This window comes from Myotis nattereri (assembly GCF_964212035.1).
Source record: "Myotis nattereri genome assembly, chromosome: 17".
NCBI classification, from domain to species: Eukaryota; Metazoa; Chordata; class Mammalia; order Chiroptera; family Vespertilionidae; genus Myotis; species Myotis nattereri.
In genome coordinates this window covers 47,120,492-47,134,124 of record NC_138092.1, presented here as the reverse complement: position 1 = coordinate 47,134,124, position 13,633 = coordinate 47,120,492, and the positions used below count along the sequence as shown (strand labels likewise).

The 13,633-nt window shown below is 39.6% G+C and overlaps 1 protein-coding gene across 2 annotated transcripts in view; it reads right to left on the bottom strand.

Moving 5' to 3' along the window:
- The window catches only part of ZC2HC1A (zinc finger C2HC-type containing 1A), a 58,946-nt gene that overhangs the window by 23,221 nt on the left and 22,092 nt on the right, over positions 1–13,633 (bottom strand). For both annotated transcript variants that reach the window (XM_081111455.1, XM_081111456.1), the window contains exons 6-7: positions 8,955–9,054; positions 8,037–8,136 (exon numbers count right to left, since the gene is read on the bottom strand). In XM_081111455.1, coding sequence (XP_080967581.1) covers positions 8,037–8,136; positions 8,955–9,054 — 200 coding nt within the window. The remainder of the gene's footprint in view (positions 1–8,036; positions 8,137–8,954; positions 9,055–13,633) is intronic.

Genomic DNA, 13,633 nt, shown 5'->3' with positions numbered 1-13,633 from the left:
ATTAGGAGAACTACCTTAAAAGCCCACTGAATAACACCTCACTGCTTATTAACTTTAAAAGTATACTCTTTTTAAGGAATGCTTGTTTGCTCATTCATTCTTCCATATATTCACTGACAGTACAAATCCTGAGCACCTATATGTGTCAGGCACTGTGCTACATTCTGGGGATATCATGGTAAGTAAGAGAGATCTGATGCTTGTTCTTATGGAGTTTCATGTCTCAAAAAAAGAATCTCTTCATTTTTCTAGATTATAAGGGTCTCTAAGGAGGGACAGATTTCATCCATTTTTATGTTCTTTTACTATCCTGTACATGGCAGGCATTTTGTTGTAAAGGTTGATATTAATACTCTGCAGGTGGTGATGTTTACATTACTTAAAACATTTTAAAGTCTTTTTTAAAAAATGCCTTCATTAAATATATATTAAACAAAATTTCTAAAATATCAGAGATTAATTTTGAAGGTTAATTTTATTTGTGAAAGATAATTGGAAAAGTCACCTATTTGGAATTTAAACTAACAAATCAGAATTTTCTTTGAATTGTTTAACAATGATCAAAACGTTAGTGTTCCAACTGTTATTTTAACAAACTGTATCTGAATTTAGAATAAGGAATGAAAGATTTTATTTTCTTTCTCAGAATAAATTTAATAAAAATTAAAAGTAGAAAAATTTAAATTGCATTTTAAGTCAGATTCCTTTAATATAAGAACTACTCAGATCTTACATATGATACAACAAGTTCATTTTCAAAAAGGAGATGTATAAAATCTAATACAAATCTAGAGGTAATTAAGGGAAATATTCCATATATTCCATATATAAGATGATTGCCAGTATTTTAAGAGCGATCAGTTGGATTGAAGTCTTTCAATTCCTTTTGATAATATCACCACTTTTGCACATATAAGATGATTGCCTAATAGAAATGCAGGTTCTGATGATGATTTATCATGCCATATACCTGTTTTAAATTCAAGTCAATTGATTTATTTATCTACCTATACAAATATATATACGTATATGTATGTATATACATAAACACACACAATTAAAAGGTTACTTAGGCTAAATGTAAGTAAATATTAGTCTTAAATGAAAAATCATGTAAACTTACATTCTGCTATAATTTGCTACTTTTCACTATGTTCATATCAAGGTATAACCAGACAAAAACTAAATTTATAAATTTCAATAATATAATCAAAATATTACCTATATAAAAATGTATACATATAAATACGTTATATGTAATTTACATTTACAATAATTACATATAAATATCTATAATAAAAGCGTAAAATGCTAATTAGACCGGATGTCCTTCCGGACAACCTTTCAGATGAAGCTGAAACTGCAAGGAAAGCCCAGGTCCCAGGTCCTGGGTGCCAGAGGGAAGCTGGTACCAGCAGCCAGGGGAAGGAAGGCCTACTCTTATACAAATTTCGTGCATCAGGCCTCTACTATACATATAAAATCTTATTTACACATATATTTTAAAATACTATGTAATAAAAGTCAATATTGGAGTAATTAATAAATTTTTTAAATATTAGTTTATAAAAGAACTTTCAAATACTTAAATCTTTCCCTAAAGTACCCAGACCTAGGATATAACAGACTTTTCTCATGTGCCATCTTCATATTTATTTTGGTGTAAACACTTCCGTATTCCTATCCCCTTTTCTATCAAACCTCCTATTTCTGTGCCTCTACCTCCAGTAGCACTGGAGTTGTCAAAGTAACAACAAGATAAAGGAAATTTGAAAAGAAATAGAAATCTTCGCAAAAGTGATGATATTATCAAAAGGAATTTAAAGACTTCAAACGAACTGATCACTCTTTGGTGGAATTTTTCTCTGTCTTTCTTGATCTTGCAAACCATCAGTTAAGGCAGCGAATAACATGAGTATAGAAACCAGGAAGTCTGTATCTAGTACATGTTTTCCCTTGACCTCAAGGGCCTTAGATGTTTCAAGTTATGAAAAAAATACCTTTGCTGATTTTCATATTGAATTTATACATTATCTATTTCTGAGGTTACTTTGAGAATTAATAAATGTTGGGAAAATACAATGACAAATCTACTTTATGGTGTATTTTTTAATTATTTACAAAGTTTGAGGAATATGATTTCAATCATCTGCTAGTACCCCATTATGGAACTAACAATCTAAATGTTTTTAGAGTGCTTCAATGCCATTTTTGTTTAAAGGCTCCAATTCAGTAATGGCAATTATTTTACAGCCAAAGTCCACAAGAAATTAAGGCAGGAATAAACAAATCCATTCTGCAGTAAAAGCAGTCTTGCTGCTGCTAAGGAAAACAAAGGAGGATTTTGAAGCCAACGAAGCACTCCCACATAGCAGGCATTTTGGCAATTTGATCATGAAACTTAACATAATCTCATATGACATGTCCTTAAATTGGCATCTAGATTTAGTCAGAGTCAATATGAAAGTATATTTTCAATCCATCATTGTTCTTCCTATTCAACCATCAAAAAGTGTTGGATTAATAAAAGTTAAAACACAGTTTGGTGTTTGATATATAGAATCCTAATCTATAGAAAAAGTTCCTGGAGAGCCCAAATGACTTAAAAAAAATAACAGTTCCATCTTTGGGTGTAAATGAAGAATACTTAAAAACACCTACCTTCAAATTATAAATACCTAATGCCTACAATCATTTACTTATTCTAACATTCAAATTATAAATACCTAATGCTACAATCATTGACTTATTCTAAACAGTGGTCGACAAACTGTGGCTCGCGAGCCACATGCGGCTCTTTGGCCCCTTGAGTGTGGCTCTTCCACAAAATACCGACTTCTGCGCATGGGCCACAAAGTTTCAATCGCACTGTACATGTGCGCCTGCATGTGGTATTTTGTGGAAGAGCCACACTCAAGGGGCCAAAGAGCCGCTTGTGGCTCGCGAGCCGCAGTTTGCCAACCACTGTTCTAAGATAAGGAGTGGCTAACTTTCCCTGAAAAGGGTCAGACAGTCAATAGGTTAGGTTTTGCGGGTTAGACTGTCTCTGCCACAAATGCTCCACTGTGCCACCGGAGCAGGAAGGCAGCCACAGGCAATGCAAAAGGTATTTAAAAACTAGACATTTACTTCTTACTATTGTCAATATAAAGTATGAAAATCCAAATTCAATTTTTGTATTAAGAAATGTTCCTTACATGCATTCTTTGTTTCAGGGTAAACTGCTGTTTTCCATAGCAACAGAACAGAAGTAAAGCTTTGAAATTTGATATTTCAGCTATTGAAAATTATCAGATAAACATCTACTTAAGCTGGTAACTAACCATTAAGAAAACATGATTCTCCAAGGCAAGACTGTGAACTCTGTGACAGAATTCAAATGTGGCAATATTTATTTAAAAGCTCTGCATTTCATAATGCTTCTCAAATTTCTAAAAATTAAAGATAGTCATCTTCTAGATTAGGGAAAAATTTCCTTTGGGTGTATGCTTTGCTTAAAAAAACTGTTAAAATTGGTTGACTCAAAGGTTGTCGAGAAGTTAATTAGAAAACAAAGAATTTGTCTGTGGTTTGATTCCAATATATGCTAAATATTACAGATCATTGGTATGCATAAAAAGCTGAACAGAACAAACTCTGTGTATATATGTAGGCTTAAAATAATTCCAAGTCACTGAAACTATTTTACTAACCTCAAAAGATGCCCAATTTCTGGACCATTTCAGTTAACCAGGTGTCTTAATTCCTTTAACTCTGTCCTGAATCACCTCTGTAGCTGGAAATAATAGTTGCCATACAAACTTCATGTATGTATTTCATCAGTACTGGCACCATGATTCTGTGATGTGCCAACAGGTTGACAAATGAGGGATCTAATTTATGAATTCATTACATTTTTTATTTACTTGTCAAAACTTTATTGTGTGCCTATATGCCAGGCATTATACAATACTTTGTAGTTATACCTGCAAGCAATGCACACACACAGAGCTTTGTGATCACAGAGGTTATAATCTAGCACAAACAGATCGTTACCTCAGTAATCCTAAAAAGGAATGAAGCCTGCCACTAAACAGCGGCCATGAATGGTTCTGTGTAATCTATGTAATACGGTTATGTTCCAGTTAATATAGTAATATATTAGCCAGAAGCAAACACCACCGCTTTCTTCCCAGTATCTAAAAGCACTCCTGTAACATGTAAGTATCCTATCTATAAAAGAGAAACATGGTAATTGGCGTACGACCGCTACCCTTCCCATTGGCTAATCAGGGTGATATGCAAATTAACTGCCAGCCAAATTGGCGGCTGGCAGCCAGGCAGCTTGAAACTAACATGAGGCTTGCTTGCTTCAGTGACGGAGGACTCCAACATTCCCCGCCTACGTTGCTGGCCTCTGAGCTTGCAGTTTAAGAAATATTGTAACAAATATAGAAGCTAAACAAAACCCCAGAAACCTGCTTTCAGCAAGCCCGGAATCTCAGAGCTGGAGTTATACATTGTTTCGATTATAGAACCGAAACAAACCAGATACCTTCTTTCAGCAGCAGAAGCCTCAGAGCTGGAGCCAGAGCTAAAGCTGGCCCAGAATAAAAAGAAAAAAAGGAGCAGTTGGGAGCTTCAGTCGGCCTGAAAACAGCCCTCAGCCCCTCACCCAGATTGGCCAGGCACCCCAGTGGGGACCCCCACTCTGAAGGGTGTGTGACCAGCTGCAAACAGCCATCATCCCCTCACCCAGACTGGCCAGGCAACCCAGTGGGGACCCTCACTCTGAAGGGTGTGTGACCAGCTGCAAACAGCCCTCAGCCCCTAACCTAGACTGGCCAGGCACCGCAGTGGGGACTCCCACTCTGATCCAGGACACCCATCAGGGCAAACCAGCCGGCCCCTACCCGTGCACCAGGCCTCTATCCTACATAGTAAAAGGGTAATATGCCTCCCAGCACCGGGATCAGCGGAGCAGAGAAGGCCTACCGGCACCGGGATCAGCGTGACAGGGGGCAGCGCCCAAACCCTCTGATCGCCCTGCGGCTCTGTGTGTGACAGGGGGCAGGGCCACAACCTCCCTATCCGCCCTACTCTGTTACAGTGGAAGGCGTCCCAACCCCTAATCAGCCCTGCTCTGTGCCTGATGGGGGGAGCTCCCCAACCCCCTGATTGCCCTGCGGTTCTGTGTGTGACAGGGTGCGGCGCCCCAACCCCCTGATCGGCCCTGCTCTGTGGGTGATAGAGGGCGGCGCCCCAACCCCCCCACCTCCACGGGCCCTGCTCTGTGTGTGATGGGGTAGAGCCATAACCTCCCCATCGGCCCTGCCCTGAGTGTGACAGTGGCGGTGCTCCAAACCCCTGATCGGCCCTGCTCTGTGGGTGATAGAGGGCAGCACCCCAACCCCCTGATCCGCCCTGCTCTGTGTGTGACGGGGTGGTGCCCCAACTCCCCTATCGGCCCTACTCTGTGAGTGACAGGGGGGAGCTCCTAAACCCCCTGATAGGCCCTGCTCTGTGCGTGATAGGGGGGAGCTCCCCAACCCCCTGATGGGCCCTGCTCTGTGCATGACAGGGGGGAGCTCCCCAACCCCGATTGGCCCTGCTCTATGCGTGACAGGGGGAGCTCCCCAACCCCCTGATCGGCCCTGCTCTGTGCGTGACAGTATGGAGACCCAACCCCCCTGATGGGCCCTGCCCTGTGCGTGACAGGGGGTGGCGCCGCAACCTCCCCATCGACCCTGCCTTGAATGTGACAGGGGGCGGTGCCCCAACCCCCCAATTGGCCCTACCCTGAGCATGACTGAGGGTGGCATCTCAACCTCCCAATACACCCTGCTCTGTGCATGACAGGGGGTGGCGCCCCAACTCCCCAATCGGCCCTGCTCTGAGCCTGACCAGGGGCTGCACCTAGGGATTGGGCCTGCCCTCTGCCACCCGGGAGCAGGCCTAAGCCAGCAGGTCGTTATCTCCTGAGGGGTCCCAGACTGCGAGAGGGCACAGGCCGGGCTGAGGGACCCCCACTCCCCCCCGAGTGCACAAATTTTTGTGCACCGGGCCTCTAGTCATATATAAATGGACAAATGGAATTTGAATAGTTATGTTTGACAGTTTTATATGATGTGAGAGAACCAGAAATATTAACTCTTCATCATATTGTAAGCAGTACATAACATAAAATGTGTGCTCACAATCTTTGCTTGTTAGTAAAAACGTTTTCTCCAAGGGATGATGTAAATGTTGATCAGACTTTCTTAGGTCAGTTGTCATGATCTAAGCCGAGCCACAGATGAGGTCCGAGTGAGACAGAAAGGAGAGAGGCACAAAGTCAAAGTCATAAAGCTTTTTAGTAGCAAAGTTGGGCCCAGAAGCCTCGTTTTCTAATTCAAAGTCAGTGCCCCTTTTGATGATACCAGCCAGCTTCACTCGCCCTATTTAAGAATACAGGGTGTCAGTGCAACTACTATTGTCAAATGATTAAATTACCAGAGTGATAGGAGAGGTCCTAAAAATACCAGCTTTTAATTCATAATCACACACAAAGGAAACTATAAATAACACTAGAAACAAAAACTATAAACTAACATGGAAGGTAATTCTTGGTGAGATGGTCAGAAAGGCTTTGTAAATTAAAACACATATGGCTATGTCTTTACTTCAGTTATTAAAATAAAATCAGTAGAGAAGCAAGAAAAAAATCCGTTTTAGCACTGGAAGCTGAGAACCTTTTACTTTTCAACCACTTGTTCTACTGATAACCTCTCTCTTTCTTAAGGATAACCTGTCTCTTCTTTTTGGAAGCCCAACAAAAAGAAAAAAACATTTAACTAATCAGATGTTGTTAGTTGATTGTTCTTCTTTTTCTCCAAAAGAAATTAAATTCCTTTTAGTTCTTGCACTTTCTACATAATCCAAATTAGGACACAAAAGGCAATTATCCTCATTTTATATTTACCCTAATATACTAGTATATTTCTTACATAAAAACTGAAGTGATAACCTATATCTGAAAGTAATATGGGCTATATTTCCTATACCAACCTTATTGGCATTTCTAAAGATGTAGACATCAACCTGCATTCTAATGACCACATGGTAATCCTTCATTTTCTGACATCAAAATGGAAGAGAAATTGAGTTTAGTGGACTACCAGGCCTTCTATTAAAATCTCTAGTGTTATCAATAATTTCCCCACAGTAACATAATTATTGAAAGCTTACTTATGCTACTTTACTGAAAACCATGTTTATAAAACCGTAGAAAAATAAAAAGTACTTAATATTAAATAAATGGAAAAGAATCACCCATTTTTACTATTTCAGCATATCTGGTCTTTTTTTGTCTATATCTATTTTTCTACCTTCTATCATAGCAAATATGGCGTTTGTACCCTACATTTCACTCGTGTTATAGCAGAATCAGCTTATTAAGATTTATATATCTGTTTATGGTTGCATAATATCCCTTTGTAAACTTTCAACATCTGCTCTTCAAACAAAGTTAGACACATTTAGGTGGTTTTATATTTTTTACATTGTAATAAAAACATGAAAAGACACCAATGTTTAGAGCTAAAGAGACCCTGGTCTGTACCCTGCTTCTAACTTTTAACAGCTATGCAGCTTTGAACAAATTACTTTGCTTCTCGGACCCTCTCATGATACAGTAGTAGGGTGATTTTAATAAAAATGTGTGTAAAATGTCTAGCACAGTGCCTGATACATAATGCTTACTAAATCATGGTTACTACAAAAATCTTCAGTATTTCAAATGATTTCCTTAGCTAGATTCCCCGAGTAAAATTATTCAATCAAAAATAGGAATACTTTAAGCCTCTTAATAAATGTTAGGCAGACTTCCTTCCAAAGTGAGTATACTAATTTAGAGCCTCGCCAGAATTCAGTGTGGTCCTGAGCAGCAATATTAACAGACAAGTGAACTTAGAAGAAAATTAAGGTTAATGAAAGAGCCAATTATCTAAACAAAATAAACCTTAGTGTTATTTATACATCTATATGTCACTAATGAATTAGGTTCAATGTTAACCTACCCTACATGAGGGGCCGCTATCCCTTTATGCGAGGGAGATAAGGTCTGAAGTTTGTTTCCCAACGAGCTGCTAACTGAAGACATTCTACCTGAAGAGACACCTTACAATAAAAAAGTATTAGTTTTAATGAAACTCTGAAAAAGAAATCACATAAATTAGCATCTGACAAGGAAAATAATGAATTACTGGCAATAAATCTAAACTCATTATCAACTAAGAATTATTTTTCTTAAAAAAATAAAATTTCCAGGGAACATCTAGTATCCTTCATTTCTAATTTCCATATTTCTTATAATTTACATACAAATAAAAGTACACTTCAGTAGTCAATATTGTCTTCTAACCATTAAACATTTGTCTTTTAAGAACAACTATCAAGTTCAGAGCAGTATAGGTTGAAATGAGGGAAAAATAGTCAAAGAATCAAGAAAAGAACTTGGTTGACTATTCTGAACAAATGCTGTATCATTAACAACATCAAGGATAATCACTGAAGCTTAAAAAAGGACTTTAAAACATCTAAAGCAGTGGTTCCCAACCTGTGGGTCACGACCCCTTTGGGGGTCGAACGACCCTTTCACAGGGGTCGCCTAAGGCCATCGGAAAACACATATATAATTACATATTGGTTTTGTTATTGATCACTATGCTTTAATTATGTTCAATTTGTAACAATGAAATTGGGGGTCACCACAACATGAGGAACTGTATTAAAGGGCCGCGGCATTAGGAAGGTTGAGAACCACTGATATAAAGTAAAAGCTACTGAAAGTAACTTTATTTTTACCCTCCCTATCTCTTAACTAATTATAAATCTATTTTAATGATCTGAATAGAACACTATCTTCATTTTCTTCTCTACCAACACTATAAATAACAACAAAGAATGGAAGCGAATTATTTCATGGCTCTCATTACCTACAACAGTTTTGCTGGTGCCACTTGGCTGTGGTAATCGTGAAGATCCCGATGACAGAGTCCCAGGAGAATTGGACTTTTTAAGAGCAGGCGGCTTATACTAAAATAATGAAAATAAATTATTTCATCATCATTTTTAATATCAATTGTAAACTATTATTTCACAACCATTATTTTATTCCCTTCAATGAGCAATCCTTTTATTCCTTACTGTTGCCCAAAGTAAGAAAGTGTAGATTAGAAAGTGTCCCCCCAGAGAGAGGTTTCCCAAAATGTTCCTTCTCAAAACTGCTGGACTGGAAGTTTGGCTAAGATGTTCCATTTCTAAAATAAACAAAGAGCAACTTTCCCAGTTCACAGGGGAAAGGCTTAGTGGGAAATATTTCCTCAATGTTAGATTCTAAACACCAAGCAAGTATTAACAGAAAAACTTAGAGAGACACCCAATGCTTCTCACTGGGTGGAGCGACTTTTAAAGGTCAGGATATAACATGCTCCTGGGTGTGGTTTTATATTTCATATGTATACTCCAGCCACATTTCCCGATCAAAATGCCTAAGATTACATATCAGCCCAGACAGGTTTACAAGAGCCGCCTTCGGGATGCCCCAATGTGAAGAGACAGCCAAGTCTGGCTTCCCGTCCCACCAGACCACATCAGAGGAATGGGGATGTGGGTTAAGAAAGAACAGGGTCGCCCTGACTGGTTTGGCTCAGTGGATAGAGTCGGCCTGCTGACTGAAAGGTCCCAGGTTCGATTCCGGTCAAGGGCATGTACCTGGGTTGCGGGCACATTCCCAGTAGGGGGTGTGCAGGAGGCAGCTGATCCATGTTTCTCTCTCATGGATGTTTCTAACTCTCTATCCCTCTCCTTTCCTCTCTGTGTAAAATCAATAAAATATATTTAAAAAAAAAAAAAAGAAAGAAAGAACAGGGCACATTAGCTTATGTTATTTTTATTTGTGCTCCACTCTCTCAAGGGATATCACTATTAATTCTATTTCACTGTCTCTTATGATCCAAATTTTGCTCATTTACTAAATACAAAAGTATCCTATCAACCACCTGATCTGATATAAAGAAATGAACTTGCCCAGGTTTACACTCCAACTTAACAACAGAACGGAAATGAAGACTCAGGCCACCTCAGTGCCAGCCAATGCTTCACTATAAGGTGATGACTGCATTGCATGTATACTTGAGTTAGCCTAATGCAGTAGACTGCTTAGAACTTTTTCTGAAAATGGGTTTTAAGCCTGATTTTCAAAAGTCAAATCATATTTTATAATAGAGTAGCACCACTAAAATGTTGCTAGCTAAACACAAATTTTAAAGTCAAACATTATAACTCTCTGAAATTCAGTATATGACCTTTAAAAAAAAATCTTGATAAAAGGGTCTCATACACACACACTCAAATACCATGCACATTTGGAACTATTATGCCAGACACTAAAATTTCTTGAGCACTTGGCAAATAGAAAACCTTCAATAACTATCAGATGAACAAATGACTGGAAGACCTTGGAGATAAGCCTTACACCAGTGGTTCTCAACCTGTGGGTCTTGACCCCTTTGGGGTCGAACGACCCTTTCACAGGGGTCACCTAAGACCATCGGAAAACACATATATAATTACATATTGTTTTTGTGATTAATCACTATGCTTTAATTATGTTCAATTTGTAACAATGAAAATACATCCTGCATATCAGATATTTATGATTCATAACAATAGCAAAATTACGGTTATGAAGTAGCAACGAAAATAATTTTATGGTTGGGGGTCACCACAACATGAGGAACTGTATTAAAGGGTCGTGACATTAGGAAGGTTGAGAACCACTGCCTTAGACAGTTTCTTTAAAAACCTGAGAAGTCTTTCTGGTTTGTTTGGGTTTTTTGTTTTTGTTTTTGTTTTTTATATATTTTATTGACTTTTTACAGAGAGGAAGGGAGAGGGATAGAGAGTTAGAAAAATCAATGAGAGAGAAACATCAATCAGCTGCCTCCTGCACACTCCCCACCGGGATGTGCCCGCAACCAAGGTACATGCCCTTGACCAGAATCGAACCTGAGACCCTTGAGGCCTCAGGGTGACGCTCTATCCACTGAACCAAACCGGTTAGGGCTTGTTTGGGGTTTTTTAACTGATTTTTAGAGAGAGAGAGGAAGCAGTGAGAAACATCACTTTGTTGTTCCACTTACTTATGCATTCACTGGTTGATTCATGGATGTGCCCCGACTGGAGATCGAACCTGCAACCTTGGCATTTCAGGACAACACTCTGACCAACTGAGCAACCTGCCAGGGCTGTGGTGTTTCTGGTTTAAAAGGGCATCTGTGTGGCTCAGCTGGTTGGGAGTTGTCCCATGCACCCTAAGGTTGCCCGTTGGATTCCAAGTCAGTGCACATGCCTGGGCTGCTGCCTCACTCCCCCAGTAAGGGGCGTGCAGGAGGCAGCCAATCGATGTTTCCCTCTCACAGATGTTTCTTTCTCTTCCTCTCCCTTCTTCTCTCTAAAAAATCAATAAAAATATTTTTAAAATAAAATAAAAAAATAAAAGGGCATCTGTTCGAATGTCTCCCACTAAAATACCAATGAAGATATTAGAAAAGATTTTAAAATAAATATGGAAAACAACACGTAAAAAAATTTGTCAAAATACCAGAGACATGTCTACTAAAAACAGGGCCCATAAAACTGAATTAAGAAACAGAATTGGTGATCCCCTCATGAGCTGCATACACGAAGGGGGGCACATTGCATAGTGAGAGGTCAAGCCTTCAGGTTGAGTACAGGCAGGAAGGGCCTGGTAAAACTATATATTGAGCACTACAGATTTTTACGCCACTTCAGAATTTATTAAACTTAATGGATTAGAAATTGAAAAAGGCAGAATATGCCTTTCAAACGGTGCTTTGCTTTTCTGCTCTCTATATTGGGCCTTCTATGATTTTACTCAATTTTATTGCTTCCTGAGGTCCCTAGGAACCAACCTAAGGCCCAACCTTATCTATCTCCTCTAATAGCTCCTGTTACTTTCAACAAGAGTCAGGTTAGTTTCCTTTGTGAATCCTCCTACTACTCTGAGTGCCTTTTGTTTAAAGCATATTCATCTGCCTCTCAGTAGGTTGCTGTTCCCCTGCCCTAGATAATGGGACTCTTTCCGCACTGAGCTGCATTTTATCTATCCCACAACATCTAGCCGGATTCTACCAGTGTCAGAAAGGCTTTCAGGATGACTAGCTATCAACAATTTTGTATAAGTTCATTCGAAAGAACAAAATAATTGTCTTTTAATACAAGTATAGTCAACATATTATTTCTTTCATTCATTAAGTATTTGGTAGGTGCTGATTAGTTCATGTTTTTTTATGCTGATCACAACTCAAGTAAATTTCCTTAGCAAAATATTTATACTTACGAAGACTTTTTTGAATGGAAAAGCTTAAAGAACATGGAAGACATTAATCCTATATAATAAAAGGCTAATATGCAAATAGACCAAACGATGGAACAATCGGTCACTATAGGATGGTGGAGCAGTTGAGCGGGGATGCCAGACCAAGGCGGGCGCCAGTCGCTGCCAGCGCCAGAGCCGCCGCTCACACCCACTGCCAGTGCCTGGTTCCAGTTCCAATCACTTAGCACCATCAGCAGGTGCAAGTGGCGGCTGATGGCCCTGATGACCCCTGAGGGCTTCTCCACCTCCCCCTGCTCCTGAGGGGTGATCAGGGCAGCAGCCACCACTTGCACCCGCTGCTGGCACCAGCCCCAATTGCTCCACACCATAAGCGGGTTCAAATGGGGCCAGCGCCGTCAGCATGTGGGAGCGGCGGCAGCAGGAGCAGGGCTGCAGGCAGACAAGGGACCGGAGGCTGCGGCAAAAAGGGCCAGGCAGGGGCCCAGAGGATGGGCTGAGACCAGCCCCTATGCCTACCACAGCCTCATGGCCCACAGTTCCTTTCAAGGTGCATGAATTCATGCACTGGGCCGCTAGTTTCTTATAAATTGGCAGAAGGTACTATTTGGAATGATTTTTCAAGTAAGCACTAAAAATGCTCAGGACTGATAATACTGCATGCTGATGAAAATACAGCTGCTAAATATGACAAGGATGCATCTAAACCTCTTTAGAAAAAGTATTGTATTTAGACTACTAATATACACTCAGTACTTGCTACAGTGTCTGACTCGAACAGGGTATTCAATAAAAACTTGTTGAATGAATAGAAACAAAAAAATATGGCCCCGCCAGCATGGCTCAGTGGTTGAACGTCAACCTATGAACAAGGAGGTCATGGTTCGATTCCGGTCAGGGCACATGCCCGGATTTCGGGCTCGATCCCCAGTGGGGGGCGTGCAGGAGAAAGCCGATCCATGATTCTCTCTTACCATTGATGTTTCTCTCTCTCCCTCTCCCTTCCTCTCTGAAATCAATAAAAATATATATTTTTAAAAAGAAAGAAAATATGGGGTTAAACTAAAATGAACATACACAACTGGGCATGGAATTAACACTGATTTAAGGTGAGAAAATCAACTACTTGGATTTCACATTTATCAATCATTTGGAACAAAGTTGTTGCCATATACACATTCTATTGTATTTCCTTTGCTCTGCTGATTATTTTATTCTTGAAACAAAAAATCGTATTACGGTCTTAACTGTTTA